The sequence below is a fragment of the Entelurus aequoreus genome, linkage group LG12 (assembly GCF_033978785.1).
Source record: "Entelurus aequoreus isolate RoL-2023_Sb linkage group LG12, RoL_Eaeq_v1.1, whole genome shotgun sequence".
Taxonomy (NCBI): Eukaryota; Metazoa; Chordata; class Actinopteri; order Syngnathiformes; family Syngnathidae; genus Entelurus; species Entelurus aequoreus.
This window is the reverse complement of record NC_084742.1, coordinates 56136579-56161240: the sequence shown is the minus strand read 5'-3', so window position 1 is coordinate 56161240 and position 24662 is coordinate 56136579. Positions and strand designations below refer to the sequence as shown.

The 24662-nt window shown below is 36.2% G+C and overlaps 1 protein-coding gene across 1 annotated transcript in view; it reads right to left on the bottom strand.

The window, feature by feature from the left end:
- Positions 1–3110: 3110 nt before the first annotated feature.
- The window catches only part of nav3 (neuron navigator 3), a 219930-nt gene continuing 198378 nt past the window's right edge, over positions 3111–24662 (bottom strand). Inside the window, exons 21-31 of the mRNA XM_062064431.1 lie at positions 23935–24121; positions 20184–20281; positions 20012–20107; positions 16512–16677; positions 16199–16434; positions 14087–14241; positions 12149–12220; positions 11819–12015; positions 11622–11740; positions 8205–8408; positions 3111–5327 (exon numbers count right to left, since the gene is read on the bottom strand). Coding sequence (XP_061920415.1) covers positions 5208–5327; positions 8205–8408; positions 11622–11740; positions 11819–12015; positions 12149–12220; positions 14087–14241; positions 16199–16434; positions 16512–16677; positions 20012–20107; positions 20184–20281; positions 23935–24121 — 1650 coding nt within the window. The 3' untranslated portion in view covers positions 3111–5207. The remainder of the gene's footprint in view (positions 5328–8204; positions 8409–11621; positions 11741–11818; positions 12016–12148; positions 12221–14086; positions 14242–16198; positions 16435–16511; positions 16678–20011; positions 20108–20183; positions 20282–23934; positions 24122–24662) is intronic.

Below are 24662 nucleotides of genomic sequence, written 5' to 3'. Positions count from 1 at the left end.
TAAAAATAAAAACAATCTTTATATCAACAGATAGACCTGAAGTTGATTTACACATTTAAGCGATGACATTCAAAAATAAAGCATGTCTTACTTTTAACATTTTTATGAGTGGGGTCTTCTGGAATCCGCCAAAAATTAGGTGGGACATTTCTCCAAAAAAAAAAAAAGATAAAATGAATGTGGCGGATTATTGACATATTTTAGGCTCCAATTACTTCACATCAACAATTCCAATTATATATATATTTTTTTGGAGGGAGGGGGGTTAAATATTGCATATTTTGTGTTTTTTTGCCACAAAAAACAATGATTTTGACAAAAAGGGCATAAAACATAAAAATAAAAACAATCTTTATATCAACAGATAGACCTGAAGTTGATTTACACATTTAAGCGATGACATTCAAAAATAAAGCATGTCTTACTTTTAACATTTTTATGAGTGGGGTCTTCTGGAATCCGCCAAAAATTAGGTGGGACATTTCTCCAAAAAAAAAAAAAAGATAAAATGAATGTGGCGGATTATTGACATATTTTAGGCTCCAATTACTTCACATCAACAATTCCAATTATATATATATTTTTTTGGAGGGAGGGGGGTTAAATATTGCATATTTTGTGTTTTTTTGCCACAAAAAACAATGATTTTGACAAAAAGGGCATAAAACAAGAAAATAAAAACAATCTTTATATCAACAGACAGACCTGAAGTTGATTTACACATTTAAGCTATGACATTTAAAAATAAAGCATGTTTTACTTTTAACAATTTCATGAGTGGGGTCTTCTGGAATCCGCCAAAATTTAGGTGGGACATTTCTCTAAAAAAAAAAAAAAAAAGATAAAATGAATGTTGCGAATTATTGACATTTTTATTTAGGGCTCCAATTACTTCACATCAAATATTCAATTTAGAATTTTTTTTTTGTATCGACAGGCCAACCTGAAGTTGATTTAGAGATTCAAGCATCGAATGCAAAAAAATAAAAAATAAAATAAAATAATTGATGACTTATTTTTATCATTATTATGACCCTTCTAGGTCATAAATCGATGAATTGTATTGTTTTTGAAAATGAAAAATATTTAAATGGAAAAGTTTGGACTCCCCTGGTAGAACAGTGTGTGTGTGTGCGCTGCGTAGGCAAACACCACCACACACACACACACACACACACACACACACACACACACACACACACACACACACACACACACACACACACACACACACACACACACACACACACACACACACACACACACACACACACACACACACACACACACACACACACACACACACACACACACACACACACACACAAACACACACTTTTTGCATCTTTTTCTTCTGCATGTCCACAATAGCAGGTGAGTTAGTAACACATCTTAGATTCTCTGTGCAAGACTCCAGGTATTTACAACCTGCCCAGATGTGCAAAAGCAACCAATAGATGGCTTGTGTCCAGTACGTCTTTTTTTTGTACATAAAGGTAAATATCTCTTTATCTGGATTCTGTCTCCTCTTCGAAAGCTCGACGACGCATGCTCGCCGGCCCGAAAACCAAAACATGAATTGTGCTCCTTTTAGTTCGAGTGAGCCCAGCTCAACTGGGCTGACAAATCTAACCAAAACAAACCTTTTTATACACATATTTATATATATTTGTATACTTTGTACACTATTAATCAGCTCGGAGTTCACGTACAGGAACTCCTCATTTTGCACTTTATAGTGGGACTGATAGGAAATGAAAGGCTGGTTTTGACAAAAAAGGAAGCAAAAATCGTCATCATCCATATTAGCCTCTTCTTAAGTGGAAGCAAACTTTTGCACATTTAAGGCAGCGAGAAAGCACCGAAGTCCTTGTAAAGTGTTTTTTTTATATGTACTCGCACCAAGTGCGGCCACAGGGGGGCGCTGCCTGCCTGCTTCTTGTGCAGTCCGTGGAGTCCATTTTGCTCAAGTGTGCGCACTATTTGGCAGGAGCACAAATGGGCAAACGTTGGCACTTATCCAGTTTCTTCACAGTAACATGGCGGACAGAGCGTGACGTCGTAGACGTGCAGGGCCGGTAATGAGGGGGGGGGGGGGGGGGGTGAAGTTGGCACCCTCCCTTGTCATCAGAAAATATTAAAATAACACTGGCATTTTTTGGTGTGCTACGTTTGTGCTGTAAACATTTTTATTTTGTGCCGTCAGCATTTTTAAATTATTCTAAAATACATTTTCTGACTTGTGACGTCATCCAGCCCCCCCCCTAATAATAATAATAATAAATAATAATAATAATAATATATTGCTCAAAAAGGTTCATTATGTCTTCTTATTCATATACTCTTTAAAAATGTCTTGCAATCAGACCATATTTCCGGTATATTAGATGGAATTTTTACATAATTATTAAGGTAAAAATTATAATATAATAAAAAAGTATAATAAAAATACATTTTCTGGGCACTCAAGGACACCTTACGTTAAAATAATAACTAAATAAAATAAAAAAAACTCTCCAAAAACTGTCCCAAACATTTGTGCTGCAAAATTGTGCTGTTTTAATTGGTTTTACCCTTTAAAATCGTTTTTAATCATATTTATTTTTATATTGGTTTTATATCTATTTATTTTTTGTTTTTATTCAGTCATTGGTGGAGCTAAGGATAATATTTGAATATTGTTTTTAATATTGTTGTGCGGCACTTTGGAAACATTTTTGTTGTTTAAATGTGCTATATAAATAAAGTGGATTGGATTGAAAATGTTTTTGTCTAACTATTAGAGATTTCACGTTATTAACGTTTAAAAAAAAATTACATGACAATTAAAATTGTTACACAAAATATTTTTTGCAGGGGATACGTTTGGGGAGATTTTGACAAAGTGGGTGGTTACGAATAACAACGAATAATATTTTAACCCTGTAACACCCAATGTATCATAAGTGATACATAAATGTTATTGAGCCCCCTACATCATCTTATTCATATACTTTTTGAAAATGTATTGTAATCAGACCATATTTTCGGTATATTAGATGGAATTTTTATCTAATAATTGTGGTAAAAATTCCATCTAATATATCGAAAATATGGTCTGATTACAAGAAAATTTGAAAAAGTATAATAAAAATAAATTGTACTTATAAGGTGCTTTTCTGGGCACTTACGTTAAAATAATAACTAAAAAAAATTAAAAAAAAATCTGCAAAAACTGTCCCAAACATTTGTGCTGCAAAATGTTTTTGTCTAACTATAACAGATTTCACGTTATTAACGTTTAAAAAAATAAAAACATTTCATAACCAGTCTCTTAACATGACAATTAAAATCGTTACACAAAATATTTTTTGCAGGGGACACGTTTGGGGAGATTTTGACAAAGTGTGTAGTTACGAATAATAACACGTTAATACTTTAACCCTGAAACACCCAATGTATCATAAGTGATACATAAATGTTATTGAGCCCTCTACATCATCTTATTCATATACTTTAAAAAAATGTATTGTAATCAGACCATATTTTCGGTGTATTAGATGGAACTTTTACCTAATAATTGTGGTTAAAAATTCCATTTAATATACCGAAAATATGGTCTGATTACAAGACAATTTGAAAAAGTATAATACAAATTAATTTTACTTATAAGGTGCTTTTCTGGGCACTTACGTTAAAATAATAACTAAAAAAAAAACTCTCCAAAAACTGTCCCAAACATTTGTGCTGCAAAATGTTTTTGTCTAACTATTACAGATTTCACGTTATTAACGTTAAAAAAATATATAATTTTCTGTTCCTAACGTGTTATTATTCATAACCAGCCCCATAACATGACAATTAAAATCATTACACAAAATATTTTTGCAGGACACACATTTGGGGAGATATTGACAAGGTGGGTGGTTACGAATAATAACATGTTAATACTTTAACGCTGTAACACCCAACGTATCATAAGTGATACATAAATATTATTGAGCCCTCTACATCATCAGTGTAATCAGTTTTTCCCCAAAAAGTCTGACGTATCAGATCAGATGCATGCAATACACGTATAATCCACACGAGGGCAGTAATTGACTTTTTAGAGGGCCGTCCAGTGAGATTGCCACAAAGAAGAAACGAGAAACACCTGATTTTTGAAGAGAAACTTTACCAAATTTGAAAGGGAAAAGGTAAGACATTTTTTTTTTTTTTTTACTGACACATCAGTACAAACAGTTAATCCATTAAATTACTTATAATTTCATAATATATTTTATAGTAAAACGGCGTTGAAAATGTGTGTATGAAATTTGAAACATCAGGTATAAAAGGTAATGTAACTCTAAATTAGTCAATTGGTATTTTATTACATTTTATGCATTATAAATTAGAAGTTTCAAATAAATACAATGTTTACATGACACAATATGGTATATTTAGAGGTGAATATACATATTTACTGTACTATTTTGTGGCGAACACTCGGTGTGTGTGTTGTGATATTTTGATGTCTGGAAATAACATGATGGATACTTCTGCGTGTCGTATTATGTTTTGGTTTGTTATGAAAAAAAGAAAAGAAAATAGTATTGTGTGACCCGATGTGTCAAATATGATACACATTGAAAATCATGTATGGGAATTGATTTTTGTAAAAAAAATAAATAAATAGAGGAAAAAATATATGATCAGTTTGAAATAATTGGAATTTTCTGTCAATGATTTACTTGAAATTAAAATATAATAGAACATTTTGTTTTGCAGCACAGCGTCTGGATGACATCACTCGTCAGAAAATGTATTTTAAAATAACCCCGACAGTCCAAACGATAATGTTTACGGCACAGCGGGTGTTGTTGCATGGTTGGTAAGGGGCATGTCACACAGGAGCGCACCTGTAGCACACATCTTACTACTTACTATCAATATTCATCTAGGTCGGATAAACACTCCTCACATCAGCAGCGATCATGTCTTGCTCAAAGGGTCACATGTGGGGGGGGGTTTGGACCAATGAACACCTTCCTTCCTGTCTTTAAGTGCATGCGTGTGAGAAGCACCTGTGTAAACATGAAGAATAGTACCTGCCCTCCTCCTGTAAACATGTTCCACTTGCAAATACCTGTACGATATCATGTCACCTGTACGATATCGTGTATCTGTACGATATCATGTCACCTGGGACTTTGCCTCACAGATGCAGAGCGCTACTCGGCGCCTCATAACGCCGACTCCAGCGAGGAGTCCAGCTGGTCGTCATGGTGACCGGTGCTGTCGCTGTCGCAGCTCTGCGTGCTGGAATAGTTGGCCGCCTCCTGCAGCCTCAGCAGCATGTTCATCTGCCAGGGACAAAACAATCGTGTCACACCTGTACTGTACTGTACTATACTGTACTGTACTATACTTGTACTGTAATATACTGTACATGTACTATACTATACATGTACTGTACTGTACTATACATGTACTGTACTGTACTATACATGTACTGTACTATATATATGTACTGTACTATACTGTACAATACATGTACTGTACTGTACTATACATGTACTGTTCTATATACAGTATGCACTCTACTGTACTATACATGTAATGTACTGTACTATACACGTGCTGTACTATATATGCACTGTACTGTACTGTACTATACATGTACTGTACTGTACATGTACTGTACTATACATGTACTGTACTATATACAGTATGTACTGTACTGTACTATACATGTACTGTACTGTACTATACATGTACTGTACTATATATATGTACTGTACTATACTGTACATGTACTGTACTATACATGTACTGTACTATACATGTGCTGTTCTATATACAGTATGCACTGTACTGTACTATACATGTAATGTACTGTACTATACATGTACTGTACTATATATGCACTGTACTGTACTGTACTATACATGTACTGTACTGTACAATACATGTACTGTACTATATACAGTATGTACTGTACTGTACTATACATGTACTGTACTGTACATGTACTGTACTATATACTGTATGTACTGTACTGTACTATACATGCTCTGTACTATACATGTACTGTACTATATACAGTATACTGTATTGTACTGTACTATACATGTACTGTACTATATGTACTGTACAGTACTGTACTATATGTGTACTATACTGTACTATATATGTACTGTACTATATATGTACTGTACTGTACTATACATAGACTTAGACTTCCTTTTTATTGTCATTCAAATTTGAACTTTACAGTACAGTTAATGTGCATGTACTGTACTGTACTATAAACAGTATGTACTGTACTGTACTATACATGTACTGTACTATATATGTACTTTACTATAAATGTACTGCACTGTACTATATATGTACTGTAGTGTACTGTACTATACATGTACTGTACTATATATGTACTGTTCTGTACTATACAATACATGTACTGAACTGTACTATACATGTACTGTACTATATATGTACTGTACTGTACTATATATGTACTGTACTGTACTATACAATACATGTACTGAACTGTACTATACATGTACTGAACTATATATGTACTGTACTGTACTGTACTATACATGTACTGGGATACTAGCCATGAAATATCATTCATGTCCTATCGTCTGCTCCATATATATATATATATATATATATATATATTTACATATATATATATATATATATATATATATATATATATATATATATATATATATATATATATATATATATATATATATATATATATATATATATATATATATATATATATTTTAAACATTAAAAGGTAAAAATAAGTTATATTGTTATATTCTTATTTAACACTTAAATCACTTAGATCATCTTCAGGCCTAAACGTCGATTATTTGTGTTTTATGCCCGTTTTGTTAAAACCCTGTTTTTTAATTGCAAAAACACAAAATATGCAATATTCTTAATGTCTTTTTATTTTTGTGTTTTTTTATGCCATTTTTGTCAAAGAAAACTTGTTTTTTTTTATAGCAAAAACACAAAATATGCACATTTCCACCCAAAACATGTTCAAAGTGGAATATTTGATGTGCAATATATATGTCAATAATTCATAACATTGATTTTAATTTATTATTATTTTTGAGCAATGACAGTAAAACAAAAATCCCACTGAAATACTTGGGGATCCAAAAAGGTCCCACTCATAAAAGTTTTAAAAATAAGTTTTTATTTTATTTTCAACACTTAAATCTCCAGATCAACTTCAGATATGTCGATTATAAGTTTTCATATTTTTTATGTATTTTTATTTTATTGTGTTTTTTATGCCATTTTTGTCAAAGAAAATTTAGTTTTTTATAGAAAAAACACAAACCGTGCACATTTCCACCCAATAAATGCAGTAAACATGTCAATAATTCATAACAACATTGATTTTAAGTCATTATTATTTTTGAGCAATGACAGTTAAAAAAAAATCTCACAAAAATTATTGGGATCAAAAAGGTCCCACTCAAAAAAGTTTTAAAAATAAGTCGCACATTTTTATTTTATTTTACTTTCAACACTTAAATCTCCAGATCAACTTCAGATCTGTCGACTATAAGTTTTCTTTTTTTTCAAATGTCTTTTTATTTTTGTTTTTTATGCCATTTTTGTCAAATAAAACTTTGTTTTTCATAGAAAAAACACAAAATATGCACATTTCCACCCAAAACATGTTCAAAGTAGAATATTTGAGGTGCAATAAATATGTCAATAATTCATAACATTGATTTCAATTCATTATTATTTTTGAGCAATGACAGTTCCAAAAAAAATCCCACTAAAATTCTTGGGAATCCAAAAAGTTCCCACTCATAAATGTGTTAAAAATAAGTTTCAAATTTTTATTTTATTTTACTTTCAACACTTACATCTCCAGATCAACTTCAGATCTGTGGATTATAGTTTTTTTTTTTTTTTAATGTATTTTTATTTTTTGTGCTTTTTATGCCGTTTTGAGCAATGACAGTTATAAAGTAAATTATTATTATTATTAGAGTCAACATTGCAAATTTTTCTTGTTACATTTCACTTGTTTGCTCTTTTATTCCACTTTTTATGTATTTTTTATTTTAATTTTTTTAAATAGTATTTGTACAATGTGCCCAGACTGTTAAAAAACGGCCACAAATGGCCCCCGGTGCACAATTTGGACACCCCTGGATATGATAGGATATATTGGAAGGCTCTCTCACCAGGGGGTCCCCCTCGGTGTCGCTCTGGGACACCTGCTTGGACGAGGCGCCCTCCTTGGACGAGCTGTAGCCCTCGTAGCCCACGTCCTCGGGCCTCAGCTGGAGCAGCGATTGACCCTCCTGCTGCAGCGAGGCGCCTTTCCACGGGTACGTGTCGCTCACCCACTTGGACGGGTCTTCCCACGCCGCCCGCTTGCCGTACAGCTGTTTTTCATGAGCGCAACAAAAACAGGACTTGAGTATGGTCCTTCCACTCAGGGGAACAAGTAGAGTATAAATGAAAATTAATAAAAATTTGAAACTTCACTTTGTCACAATGAAATGTAAAAAAAAAAAAAAAGTTCATTAGGCTTGATTGGTCTGATTGCATAAACTTAGACTTAGACTTAGACTAACTTTAACGATCCACAAGGGGAATTGTTAATTAATACATTAATTTTTTTTGGTCATAATTTCATAAATACAATTTAAAGTAGAGATAAATGTGTTAAAATGTAATATCGGAAATTATCGGTATCGTTTTTTTTTATTATCGGTTTCGTTTTTTATTTTTTTTATTTTTTTAAAAATTAAATCAACATAAAAAACACAAGATACACTTACAATTAGTACACCAACCCAAAAAACCTGCCTCCCCCATTTACACTCATTCACACAAAAGGGTTGTTTCTTTCTGTTATTAATATTCTGGTTCCTACATTATATATCAATACAGTCTGCAAGGGATACAGTCCGTAACACACATGATTGTGCGTGCTGCTGCTCCACTAATAGTACTAACCTTTAACAGTTAATTTTACTCATTTTCATTAATTACTAGTTTCTATGTAACTGTTTTTATATTGTTTTACTTTCTTTTTTATTCAAGAAAATGTTTTTAATTTATCTTATTTTATTTTATAATTAAAAAAAAAAAGTACCTTATCTTCACCATACCTGGTTGTCCCAATTAGGCATAATAATGTGTTAATTCCACGACTGTATATATCGGTATCGGTTGATATCGGTATCGGTAATTAAAGAGTTGGACAATATCGGAATATCGGATATCGGCAAAAAGCCATTATCGGACATCCCTAATTTAAAGTAGACAGAAAAATAGCATTTGTTGCTAAAATTAGACTTTACGATGAATTATGATCAGTTGAAGCAGAGATATTCAGCTCAATTGTTTGGGGGCCACATATCCAAAAAGCTAAGCCAAGCCGGACTTTTCCCGTCACTATTAGTCTTATTTTGTATAACCAACAGCAGTGGTCTCCAACCTTTTTTGTTTTTTGTCATAAAGAATTACAATCATGTGTGTCTTACGGACTGTATCTCTGCAGACTGTATTGATATATGTTGATATATAATGTAGGAACCAGAATATTAATAACAGAAAGAAACAACCGTTTTGTGTGAATGAGTGTGAATGGGGAAGGGAGGTTTTTTGGGTTGGTGCACTAATTGTAAGTGTATCTTGTGTTTTTGATGTTGATTTATTTTATTATTTATTTATTTTTTATTTCTTGTGCAGCCAATCGATCCATGGACCGGTACCGGGCCGCGGCCTGGTGGTTGGGGACCACTGCTCTACAGTAGACATTTGATTTTGGACTACCAAATTTTTCTGACTATAAGTCGCTCCGGAGTATAAGTCGCTCCGGAGTATAAATCGCACCGGCCGAAAATGCATAATAAAGAAGGAAAAAAACATATATAAGTCGCATTTTTTGGGGAAATGTATTAGATAAAAGCCAACACCAAGAATAGACATTTGAAAGGCAATTTAAAATAAATAAAGAATAGTGAACAACAGGCTGAATAAGTGTACGTTATATGAGGCATAAATAACCAACTGAGAAGGTGCCTGGTATGTTAACGTAACATATTATGGTAAGAGTCATTCAAATAACTATAACATATAGAACATGCTATACGTTTACCAAACAATCTGTCACTCCTAATCGCTAAATCCCATGAAATCTTATACGTCTAGTCTCTTACGTGAATGAGATAAATAATATTATTTGATATTTTACGCTAATGTGTTAATCATTTCACACATAAGTCGCTCCTGAGTATAAGTCGGTGGCACCCCCGGCCAAACTATGAAAAAAACTGCGACTTATACTCCGAAAAATACGGTATTTATTTTACAGGAGAACTCTGCTGTTTTTAAGGACCTCTTGCCAAAAAAAAAACCCCCAAAAAACTTAGCTCGGTCGGTAGAGCGGCCGTGCCAGCAACTTGAGGGTTACAGGTTCGATTCCCGCTTCCGCCATCCTAGTCACTGCCGTTGTGTCCTTGGGCAAGACACTTTACCAACCTGCTCCCAGTGCCACCCACACTGCTTTAAATGTAACTTAGATATTGGGTTTCACTATGCGAAAGCGCTTTGAGTCACTAGAGAAAAGTGCTATATAAATACAGTATAATTCACTTCAACTCGAGTGTTTTTACGAATCTGCAGCAAAAATGTTTTTGAAACTGAACTGGCAGTTGGAGAATGTAAGTTTTACAATATAACTAAAACAATTCATACTTACTAAAGCGTCCCATGTGTGATGTCTGTAGGAGTGTTTTCAGTACTAACTCTCTACTCGTATGGATTCTAAATTGCTAGAGATGTCCGATAATATCGGCCTGCCGATATTATCGGCCGATAGATGCTTTAAAATGTAATATCGGAAATTATCGGTATCGTTTTTTTTATTATCGGTATTGTTTTTTTAATTTTTATTTATCATTAAATCAACATAAAAACACAAGATACACTTACAATTAGTGCACCAACCCAAAAAACCTCCCTCCCCCATTCACACTCATTCACATAAAAGGGTTGTTTCTTTCTGTTATCAATATTCTGGTTCCTACATTATATATCAATATATATCAATACAGTCTGCAAGGGATACAGTCCGTAAGCACACACGATTGTGCGTGCTGCTGGTCCACTAATAGTACTAACCTTTAACAGTTAATTTCACTCATTTTCATTAATTACTAGTTTCTATGTAACTTTTTTTTATTGTTTTACTTTCTTTTTTATTCAAGAAAATGTTTTTAATTTATTTATCTTATTTTATTTGATACATTTTAAAAAAAAAAGGACCTTATCTTCACCATACCTGGTTGTCCAAATTAGACATAATAATGTGTTAATTCCACGACTGTGTATATCAGTATCGGTTGGTATTGGTATCGGTAATTAAGAGTTGGACAATATCGGAATATCGGATATCGGCAAAAAGCCATTATCGGACATCCCTATAAATTGCAATAATAAACATATGTTTAATGTACCCTAAGATCTTTTGTTAACATTTTTGTGGTCCCCTTTATTTAGAAAAGTACCGAAAAGTATACATTTGGTACCGGTACCAAAATATTGGTATGGGGACCACCCTAGTCCATACTAGTGGCAGTACTCACCTGCAGTCCTTCCCTGACAGCCTCCAGCAGGTAGGGCACGAGTGAGTAATTCCACAGGTCAGTGAACCACACCCGGGATCCTTCTACATCCATGGGACAGGACAGGAAGAGCCGGGGACCTGCATGGGGGCCACAACCCAAATAAGTCGACATCCACCCGTGCCAACGGGGAGGAGTTGAGGACGACGGGACCTCACCTATCGTGACGTCGGAGGAGCTGTGCGCCTCCAGGAAGCAGTTGAGGTGCAGCCACGTCTTGGGGATCCAGTCGATGGTCTTGATCAGCTCGTTGCTGCGCGTGTTCTTGGCGAGCTCCGTCTCGATCAGCTTCCTCCGCAGGAACCGGCCCAGGAAGCCTTTGACGGGCTCCGTGTGGTTGGTACACAGCACCCACCTGCAACGCCCGGCCAGGTGTGGACAAGAAGAGACACCAGGAGCTCACTTGTGCACATCTGATTGATTGTCTTTTGGCCATTTTTTATCGCCACACTCTGTTTGGAGATGTCACGGTTTCCATGGTGACCCACCTGAAGTTGTGATGCAGCTCCAGGTTGGGGGAGGAGGAGACCCCCTGGTTCATGGTCCCAATCACATAGGGGCTGAAGCAGACATATTTATACTTGAGTGTGCTCACAGAATCCTCACATTCTAAAAATAATACCACAAAACCCAAAACCTTTGTTGTGTAAATGGTACAAACCCCGTTTCCATATGAGTTGGGAAATTGTGTTAGATGTAAATATAAACGGAATACAATGATGTGCAAATCATTTTCAACCCATATTCAATTGAATGCACTACAAAGACAACATATTTCATGTTCACACTGAGAAACTTCCATTTTTTTTTTTTGCAAATAATCATTCACTTAGAATTTAATGGCAGCAACACATTGCAAAAAAGTTGTCACCAATGTGTTACATGGCCTTTCCTTTTAACAACACTCAGTAAAGGTTTGGGAACTGAGGAGACACATTTTGGAAGTGCAATTCTTTCCCATTCTTGCTTGATGTACAGATTAAGTTGTTCAACAGTCCGGGGGTCTCCGTTGTGCTATTTTAGGCTTCATAATGCACCACACATTTTCAATGGGACCTGCACTCTTTTACTATGAAGGTGGCTTGGCATCGTCTTGCTGAAATAAGCAGGGGCGTCCATGATAACGTTGCTTGGATGGCACAACATATATTGCTCCAAAACGTGTATGTACCTTTCAGCATTAATGGTGCCTTCACAGATGTGTAAGTTACCCATGTCTCGGGCACTAATACACCCCCATACCATCACACATGCTGCCTTTTACACTTTGCGCCTTAGAACAGTCCGGATGGTTCTTTTCCTCTTTGTTCCGGAGGACACGACGTCCACAGTTTCCAAAAACAATTTGAAATGTGGACTCGTCAGACCACAGAACACTTTTCCACTTTCTGGGTGTTGTTGATAAATGGCTTTGCATAGTAGAGTTTTAACTTGCACTTACAGATGTAGCGACCAACTGTAGTTACTGACAGTGGTTTTTCATATGTGTTCCTGAGGCCATGTGGTGATATCCTTTACACACTGATGTCGTTTTTTGATGCAGTATCCCCAGATTGATCGAAAGTCCGTATTATCATCGCTTACGTGCAGTGATTTCTCCAGATTCTCTGAACCTTTTGATTGACATCTTAGATGAGCTCAGGCCCAGCGAAGCTTTTCTGGGTGTTGTTGATAAATGGCGATCGCTTTGCATAGTAGTTTTTAACTTGCACTTACAACTGTAGTTACTGACAGTGGTTTTCTGAAGTGTTCCTGAGCCCATGTGGTGATATCCTTCACACACTGATGCAGTACCGTCTGAGGGATCGAAGGTCCGTAATATCATGGCTTACGTGCAGTGATTTCTCCAGATTCTCTGAACCTTTTGATGGTATTACGGACCGTAGATGGTGAAATCCCTAAATTCCTTGCAATAGCTGGTTGAGAAATGTTGTTCTTAAACAATTTGGGTGACCCTCGCCCCGTCCTTGTTTGTGAATGACTGAGCATTTCACGGAAGCTGCTTTTTATACCCAATCATGGCACCCACCTGTTCCCAATTAGCCTGTTCACCTGTGGGATGTTCCAAATAAGTGTTTGATGAGCATTCCTCAACTTTCTCAGTCTTTTTTGCCACTTGTGCCAGCTTTTTTGAAACATGTTGCAGGCGTCAAACGCCAAATGAGCTAATATTTGCAAAAAATAACAACGTTTTCCAGTTGGAACGTTAAATATCTTGTCTTTGCAGTCTATTCAATTGAATATAAGTTGAAAAGGATTTGCAAATCATTGTATTCTGTTTTTATTTACCATTTACACAACGTGACAACTTCACTGGTTTTGGGTTTTGTACTTTGTATTGGTTTTGACAAGGAAAAATATCAAATGCATGTTTTTATTCTTCAGTGGAGAATGTTTGGACCCCCCCCTGGTCTACAGCGACTCACCATTTATGATACTTGCAGTTGAGGAAGCCATTAAATATGTCGCTGAGTGAGCCAACATGATGGAGGTTGTCCAGAATGACCACGCTGGGAAGTTTTGTGTCCGTCCCCGAGGAGTTGCAGCGCTCCGCCAGGTTGGACAGGTACTGACGGAGATCCTGGAGGAGGAGCGAATACCAGGTAAGGACTCAAATATCTAACTAGCTCTTGTGAACGTTGAAAATGAGTCTGATAATATCTATATTCATGTATTTATTGTGCAATATAGACATGTTTGTAGAGTTTTAAAACATGGACTGTTAATATACTCTCAACTTAGCATAGACCTGTTAATTACTACCATTGAAATACATACCAATATATAACAATACAGTCTCATGGAATTGGACTTAAGAAAGTAAAAATTACACCTAAGTCCAATTAAATACAATTAAAACAATTTTTTTTTTTACAATTGAAATACAATTGTTGTTTCTACCTATAAAAAAACGAGTGGACACACAAGTAAAAACATTTTTGAAATAAAAATAAATGCAATTTAAAATGTGCAACATCAATGTTTTGCGCCTACCTTAAGTTAAAATGGATTAAATACACAGTTAAAATATAAAAAGGGTTTTAAATATAACTAAATATAATTAGAATAATATATATAATAAATACGATGTTGAACATGAGTGCTTTGCCTATTTATAAAATGAACAAAAAATAAATATAAATACAACTTATATTATATAAATTGCTTGCCTTTAAATACAATTTATTAAATGTACAATTAAAGTATAAAAACGGTTTTAAATATAACTAAATATAATTAGAATAATATATATATAATAAATAAAATGTTTAACATGAATGCTTAATATAGAAAAAAAAGGATTACTCCCTAAATGTGTATATGTATGTATGTATATATATATGTATATATAACAGCAAAAAAACAAAGTAGTATATATATATATATATATATATATATATATATATATATATATATATATATATATATATATATATATATATATATATATATATATATATATATATATATATATATATATATATATATATCTGTTTGTATATATTTTTTTTCTTCTGATTATTATTATTAATGTATTATTATTTCTTTTTTGTTTATTTAATTGATGTATTTGTAGATACTACTTAGTTTTTTTGCTGTTTCTTTCTTTTTTTGGTGTGCCTAACTTCTTCCATCAATGTTCTTCTGCCTGATGGAGAACGTAATAAATCATACTTTTATATTTGGGTAGTTCCAGATTTCTCTTGTTAAAATCGCCAAGGGTGATATTTTTCTATTTTTATTTCTATTTGATCTTGAAATATTCCACTCCTTTCTCATCAGCTCGTCCTTTTCTGATGTTAATGGAAGTGGATTTTACATTTTAAATGTTATTATAGCAATTTGTTTGTTAAAGTTAAGGATTTTTGTGATTTCTGATCGTTTGTGAGGGCACCAAAGGGACTTGTGCCTTTTGGCAGAGCAGCGCATACAGTTCAGCTTGTTGTTGTCGGTTGTTTTGGTTTAGTAATAAATAAATAGATAAAATACATAGTTTAACATCAATGCTTTGTCTACTTACTAATAAATAAATGAAAACGAGTAAAAAAAATAAAAAAATAAAACAAAGTACGTATATATGTTGAAATAAATACATATAAATTTAAATGTAAAACATCAATGGTGTGCCTAACTTCTCCCATCAATGTTCTTCTGCTTGATGGAGAACGTAATAAATCATAGTTTTATATTTGGGTAGTTCCAAGTGCGATAATTTTCTATTTTTCATTTCTATTTGATCTTGGAATATTCCGCTCCTTTCTCATCAGCTCCTCCTTTTCTGATGTTAAAGGAAGTGGATTTGACATTTTAAATGTTTATTATTATAGCAATTTGGCTGTGAAAGTTAAGGATTGTTGTGATTTCTGATCGTTTGTGAGGGCACCAAAGGGACTTCTTTGGGTAGTTCCAGATTTCTCCTGTTAAAAGCATTTTTTAAAATTTGTATTACTATTAAGTTTATTTTTGGTAGTTGATGTTCCACGCAGCCCCGGTCCTACTCTCTACTTGGTCGACGAGGAAGGGTAGGCGGTTCTGACCTTGCTGGAGTTCTGGTCCACGTTGAAGCGGGCCACGTTGTGCTCCGTCACCTCCTGGCCCATCTGGGAAACCATGAACTCGGCCAGCTTGGCGGCCAGGAAGGACTTGCCGGTGCCGCTCGGCCCCGACAGGATGATGCGGCGGTGCTCCATCAGCAGGTTGAGGTACCGCTGGATGATGGGCTTGGGGATGAGCGTGTCGAACACCAGACTGTCAACACTGTTGTCCTTCACGCCTGGGGACAGAGGAGCAGAACCACAGGTGACTTCCTCTCCTCCCGTCACAGGGCGCCATCTTTCCTCTCCGCCGCACCTTTCAGGTGGATCTTGATGACGTTGTCGCCCACCAGGTAGCCGCAGGGCAGCAGCTCGGGCACTTCGGAGGAGTGGGCGCGGACCACCTCGCCCATCCTGTAGCAGACGATGCTGTCCGAGCTCAGACCGAGGCTGGTCACCGGGTCCACCCGGAACACGTACTCCTGCAACACCACTGGTCATCTTTACGTTGCAAACAGAACCCTGACCTCGAGAGGAACTGCACTTTCTTTTGGGGATTTTTGCCTACCGTTCACGATCCTTATGCATTCTAAATCGTAAAATACGGCAAGCACGAGGTGGCTAACAATGCAGCTGACAAGAGCACACTATTATGCCCACAGCGCTCTCTAAAAAAACATGCCAACAATACTCCATTTACATGTCGATACCTGAATATTAACAAGTGTGGTGAGGGGAGCAGTGAGCAGCAGCGGTGGCCACTGAGTAGCTTATGCTGTTATATTGACGTATTGAGCTGCTGCATCGCCTCTGAGTTGGTGAAAGTTAATTAAATAATATAAATTTGACATCTTTGACATCCAACTTAGACCCGGATATGGCCAGAAAGACACAAAAAAACCTGTATTTTTTTCACCCTTTGTGAGGATTATGGTGAATTGTTCATGTAAAGGGGAATATATAAACATCCCAGTGAGAGCAAACATTGTACAGTAAGTGATTGTTTTATTATGTTTGCATGTCTTGTTTAGCACTTAGCAATACCGCTACATGATGCTTAGTGTTTGACTAAAGCTGCGTCTGTTTAGCACACGGCTCCTAAAACTCGTCGATCATCCTCCTTATATTCAGGTTCAAAAAAAGTCGTTTCCGGAGTCTTTGTTGTCTCTCATTAAGTCTGTCATGATTAGTAGTCTTGTTGTTGTTGTTGAAGGGAAAGTAAATAGTGGCCAGAAAGACACGAAAAAACGGTATTTTTTCACCCTTTGTGAGGATTATGGTGAATTGTTCATGTTAAGGGGAATATATAAACATCCCAGTGAGAGCAGACATTGTACAGTAAGTGATTGTTTTATTATGTTTGCATGTCTTGTTTAGCACTTAGCAATACCGCTACATGATGCTTAGTGTTTGACTAAAGCTGCGTCTGTTTAGCACACGGCTCCTAAAACTCGTCGATCATCCTCCTTATACTCAGGTTCAAAAAAAGTCGTTTCCGGAGTCTTTGTTGTCTCTCATTAAGTCTGTCATGATTAGTAGTCTTGTTGTTGTTGTTGAAGGGAAAGTAAATAGTGGCCAGAAAGCCACGAAAAAACTGTATTTTTTCACCCTTTGTGAGGATTATGGTGAATTGTTCATGTTAAGGGGAATATATAAACATCCCAGTGAGAGCAGACATTGTACAGTAAGTGATTGTTTTATTATGTTTGCATGTCTTGTTTAGCACTTAGCAATACCACTACATGATGCTTAGTGTTTGACTAAAGCTGCGTCTGTTTAGCACACGGCTCCTAAAACTCGTCGATCATCCTCCTTATATTCAGGTTAAAAAAAAGTTGTTTCCGGAGTCTTTGTTGTCTCTCATTAAGTCTGTCATGATTAGTAGTCTTGTTGTTGTTGTTGAAGGGAAAGTAAATAGTGGCCAGAAAGACACGAAAAAACGGTATTTTTTCACCCTTTGTGAGGATTATGGTGAATTCTTCATGTTAAGGGGAATATATAAACATACCAGTGAGAGCAGACATTGTACAGTAAGTGATTGTTTTATTATGTTTGCATGTCTTGTTTATCACTTAGCAATGCTGCTACATGATGCTTAGTGTTTGACTAAAGCTGCGTCTGTTTAGCACACAGCTTCTAAAACTTGTCGATCATCCTCCTTATATTCAGGTTAAAAAAAAGTTGTTTCCGGAGTCTTTGTTGTCTCTCATTAAGTCTGTCATGATTAGTAGTCTTGTTGTTGTTGTTGTTGAAGGGAAAGTAAATAGTGGCCAGAAAGACACGAAAAAACTGTATTTTTTCACCCTTTGTGAGGATTATGGTGAATTGTTCATGTAAAGGGGAATATATAAACATCCCAGTGAGAGCAGACATTGTACAGTAAGTGATTGTTTTATTATGTCTGCATGTCTTGTTTAGCACTTAGCAATACTGCTACATGATGCTTAGTGTTTGACTAAAACTGCGTCTGTTTAGCACACAGCTTCTAAAACTTGTCGATCATCCTCCTTATGTTCAGGTTCAAAAATAGTCGTTTCTGGATCATCATTTGTCCCAAAGTAGTCTTTGTTGTCTCTCATCAAGTCTGCCATGATTAGTAGTCTTGTTGTTGAAGGGAAAGTAAATGGTAAATGGGTTATACTTGTATAGGGCTTTTCTACCTTCAAGGTAGTCAAAACACTATTTCCACATTCACACACTGATGGCGGGAGCTGCCATGCAAGGCCCTAACCCAGCAGAAGCAAGGGTGAAGAGTCTTGCTCAAGGACACAACGGACGTGGCGACGTCATTAGAAGGTGGGGATCGAACCAGGAACCCCTCAGGTTGCTGGCACAGCCACTCTTCCCACCGCGCCACGCCGTCCCCAAAGTGAACGTCTGTGTAATTAATACGTAAAATACGTAAATATCACATGTTATTATGTATGTTACTAGATACTACATATATACCTACATCATGTATATATTACATGTTATTATGAATGTTACAAGATACTACATATATACTTACATGATGTATATATTACATGTTATTATGAATGTTACTAGATACCACATATATACTTACATCATGTATATATTACATGTTATTATGAATGTTACTAGATACTACATATATACACACATCATGTATATATTACATGTTATTATGAATGTTACTAGATACTACATATATACTTACATGTATATATTACATGTTATTATGAATGCTACTAGATACTACATATATACTTACATCATGTATATATTACATGTTATTATGAATGTTACTAGATACTACATATATACTTACATCATGTATATATTACATGTTATTATGAATGTTACTAGATACTACATATATACTTACATCATGTATATATTACATGTTATTATGAATGTTACTAGATACCACATATATACTTACATCATGTATATATTACATGTTATTATGAATGTTACCAGATACTACATATATACTTACAACATGTATATATTACATGTTATTATGAATGTTACTAGATACTACATATATACTTACATCATGTATATATTACATGTTATTATGAATGTTACTAGATACTACATACAGTATATACATACAGTGTGTATATAAAACCTTGATTAAGTTTTTGGAGGTTTTTTAGAGCACTTTATAGATGGAATACGTCAACACCTATTAGCGTCCTTGTTAGTTGGCTCTTGCTAGTGTTTATTTACTATTTAGAATGCATAAAAAAAAAAGATGTGTTCTTGTCTTACCTAAGGAGTTTGAAAGATAGACAAAACAAATAAAAAAGCTGCAGTTCCCCTTTAAAGACGTTTGCACGGCGCTACCTTAAAGAGGCGTCTAATGACGCCGTCCAGGACGTCCCACTTGGTCTTCCCACTCACGCCTATCGAGCCAATCAAGTACTCCCGCATTTGCGTGCCCTGCATGTTGGACAAGAGCGGGTGTAAGGAGTATCTGCCAGGAGAACGCACAACAACATAGAAGATGAGAACTGACCATGGTTCTACTTGGTCCACTGTTGATGTGAACCACGATCCGCACACTGCGACCTTCCTTGCGCAGGTTTCCCTCGTAGCTGTCGTCTAGCAGAATATCTAAAAAACCAACACAAGTTTTTCGCTACCGAGTGAGTACACGTCACACAATTTAGGAACCAATCTTACAGTAGTCAGTGTGCAGCACGGATCATTTACTTAGCAGGCAGGCCAGTCTAGTACCCGCACTCTTTTACTATGAAGCCACGCTGTTGCAACACATGGCTTGGCATTGTCTTGTTGAAATAAGCAGGGGCGTCCGTGCTAACGTTGCTTGGATGGCACAACATATGAGTGGAAGGGGATTGTGATCAGCGCGCTGCAGGGGTAAAGGTTTGCGCCTCTGTCCAGGGTGCTGAAAACACAGCGCCTTTAGACGGGGGCGTGGCATGTGCTGACGGCGAGACACAGCTGGCAGATGATTAGTTTGCATAGGTGGTAAGTGTTGAACTAATCATCTGTTGTCTTTAACAGTGAGCGGCCGGGTGCAGGAGGAGGATCGGAGAGACTGAAAAGTCAACAAAAGTACATATTGAAGAACTGCAAAAACCATATTAAACCCTGTCAACTCTATGCAACTGGCTTCCAGTGTGGATCTGTGGGACTGTAAGTAGAAAAAGCTTACAATATGTTACTCCAAAACCTGCATGTACAAACCCTGTTTCCATATGAGTTGGGAAATTGTGTTAGATGTAAATATAAACGGAATACAATGATTTGCAAATCATTTTCAACCCATATTCAATTGAATGCACTACAAAGACAAGATATTTGATGTTCAAACTCATACATTTTTTTTTTTTTTGGCAAATAATAATTAACTTAGAATTTCATGGCTGCAACACGTGCCAAAGTAGTTGGGAAAGGGCATGTTGACCACTGTGTTACATGGCCTTTCCTTTTAACAACACTCAGTAAACGTTTGGGAACTGAGGAGACACATTTTTGAAGCTTCTCAGGTGGAATTCTTTCCCATTCTTGCTTGATGTACAGCTTAAGTTGTTCAACAGTCCGGGGGTCTCCCTTGTGCTATTTTAGGCTTCATAATGCGCCACACATTTTCAATGGGAGACAGGTCTGGACTACAGGCAGGCCAGTCTAGTACCCGCACTCTTTTACTATGAAGCCACGTTGATGTAACACGTGGTTTGGCATTGTCTTGCTGAAATAAGCAGGGGCGTCCATGGTAACGTTGCTTGGATGGCAACATATGTTGCTCCAAAACCTGTATGTACCTTTCAGCATTAATGGTGCCTTGACAGATGTGTAAGTTACCCATGTCTTGGGCACTAATACACCCCCATACCATCACACATGCTGGCTTTTACACTCTGCGCCTAGAACAATCCGGATGGTTCTTTTCCTCTTTGGTCCGGAAGACACGACGACCACAGTCTACGAAAATAATTTGAAATGTGGACTCGTCAGACCACAGAACACTTTTCCACTTTCTGGGTGTTGTTGATAAATGGCTTTGGCTTTGCATAGTAGAGTTTTACCTTGCACTTACAGATGTAGTGACCAACTGTAGTTACTGACAGTTTTTTTTCTGAAGTGTTCCTGAGCCCATGTGGTGATATCCTTTACACACTGATGTCGTTTTTTGATGCAGTACCCCCAGATTGATCGAAGGTCCGTGTTATCATCGCTTACGGGCAGTGATTTCTCCAGATTCTCTGAACCTTTTGATGATATTACGGAGCGTAGATGGTGAAATCCCTAAAATTCCTTGCAATAGCTGGTTGAGAAATGTTGTCCTTGAACAATTTGCTCAGGCATTTGTTGACAAAGTGGTGACCCTTTGTTTGTGAACGACTGAGCATTTCACGGAAGCTGCTTTTATACCCAATCATGGCACCCACCTGTTCCCAATTTGCCCGTTCACCTGTGGGATGTTCCAAATAAGTGTTGGATGAGCATTCCGCAACTTCCTCAGTCTTTTTTGCCACTTGTGCCAGCTTTTTTGAAACATGTTGCAGGCATCAACTTCCAAATGTGCAAATATTTGCAAAAAATAACACAGTTTTCCAGTTCGAACGTTAAATATCTTGTCTTTGCAGTCTACTCAATTGAATATAAGTTGAAAATGATTTGCAAATCATTTTATTCTGTTTTTATTTACCATTTACACAACGTGACAACTTCACTGCTTTTGGGTTTTGATTATTTAGCTGCCATCTCTACTTTCTAGGGCCTATAACGGTCCTCAAACTGCTCTCTCTCATCCGTCCATCCAATATCGAGCGCTCTGCTTCGTCCTGGAGGCAAGCTTCTTTAATTACGAGACAAGTAAGTGAGGAAGGAACTTTTGTTGGATTATGAACAGTAAAATCCTACTTTTGACATGTTTAATGAAGATCCAGTACACCAGGGGTCACCAACGCGGTGCCCGCGGGCACCAGGTAGCCTGTAAGGACCAGATGAGTAGCCAGCTGGCCTGTTCTAAAAATAGCTCAAATAGCAGCACTTACCAGAGAGCTGCCTCTATTTTTTAAATTTTATTTATTTACTAGCAAGCTGGTCTCGCTTTGCCCGACATTTTTAATTCTTGGAGAGACAAAACTCAAATAGAATTTGAAAATCCAAGAAAATATTTTAAAGACTTGGTCTTCACTTGTTTAAATAAATTCATTAATTTTTTTACTTTGCTTCTTATAACTTTCAGAAAGACAATTTTAGAGAAAAAATACAACCTTAAAAATGATTTTAGGATTTTTAAACACATATACCTTTTTACCTTTTAAATTCCTTCCTCTTCTTTCCTGACAATTTAAATCAATGTTCAAGTAAATTTATTTTTTTTACTGTAAAGAATAATAAATACATTTCAATTTAATTCTTAATTTTAGCTTCTGTTTTTTCGACAAAGAATATTTGTGAAATATTTCTTCAAACTTATTATGATTAAAATTCAAAAAAATTATTCTGGCAAATCTAGAAAATCTGTAGAATCAAATGTATATCTTATTTCAAACTCTTTTGAATTTCTTTTAAAATGTTTGTTCTGGAAAATCTAGAAGAAATAATGATTTGTCTTTGTTAGAAATATAGCTTGGTCCAATTTGTTATATATTCTAACAAAGTGCAGATTGGATTTTAACTTTTTTTAAAACATGTCATCAAAATTCTAAAATTATCAGGAAAAATTACTAATGATGTTTCATAAATTCTTTTTTAAATTTTTTCAAAAAGATTCGAATTAGCTAGTTTTTTCTCTTTTTTTCGGTTGAATTTGGAATTTTAAAGAGTCGAAATTGAAGATAAACTATGTTTCAAAATTTAATTGTAATTTCTTTCATGTTTTCTCCTCTTTTAAACCGTTCAATTAAGTGTAAATATCATTAATTATTAATAATAACATAGAGTTAAAGGTAAATTGAGCAAATTGGCTATTTCTGGCAATTTTTTAAAGTGTGTATCAAATTGGTAGCCCTTCGCATTAATCAGCACCCAAGAAGTAGCTCTTGGTTTCAAAAAGGTTGGTGACTCCTCCAGTATATAATCTACTCTGTGTTTCCACACAACCCACAAAATGTGTGTTTGTTGCGTACTAATTGGCATCCGAGGCCTCTCTGGGTTGATTTCTTCCAGTTTTTTTCCCCTCCATCAAAGGTCAGCCGAAGCGACTTTTTCCTCCTCTCACACTTCGGAAAGAAAATGTCAGCCTGCCAAAGTCGATTGCGACGCTCGCCACCGTCTGACGCTCAACTGACCTGACATGATGGTGTCGGTGATGTTGAGGTTGTTGAGGGACAGGCCCAAGGACTGACGGGAGGAGGACGAGGACGTGCTGGAGGTCTCGGAGGGCGGCCGGGCCGTCTTGACGGGCGTGGCCGTCGGCGTGGCGTTGCCGCTGGACTTGAGGCGGTCGTTCTCCGCTTTTAACGTCTCGATCTCGTTCTGGAAAGGAAGACCAGGATGAAGAGGAAGGGAAAAAAACTCACATTTTTCCAAGAGTAGAGAAAACTAAAGTAGTCCAAAGGAATAATAACAATAAGAACGAGAAAATTCCCGCAGACATTTTGATGGGCCTGCTGTCTGTGCCCTGGACCTCTGGCCGGGGGTTGCCGGAATCCGCCATACTGTTGAAATTTCCCCCATTGGCGTGAACGAGACCTTTCAGAAGGTTTAACATATGTGGGGGTTCGTTGGCCGGTTCATCCCGTATTAGACATAATTCATTGTCCCATTTACTCTCTGTAAAGCACCAGTTCCATTGGCAGCAAAACAGGCCCAGAGCATAATACTACCAACACCATGCTTGACGGTAGGCATGGTGTTCCTGAGGATTAAAGGCCTCACATTTTCTCCTCCGTACATATTGCTGGGTATTGTGGCCAAAAGGCTCAATTTTTGTTTCATCTGACCACAGGTCTTATCTTTGCCCATGTGATGTCAGACGAAACAAAAAAAATGAGCCTTTTGGCCACAATACCCAGCA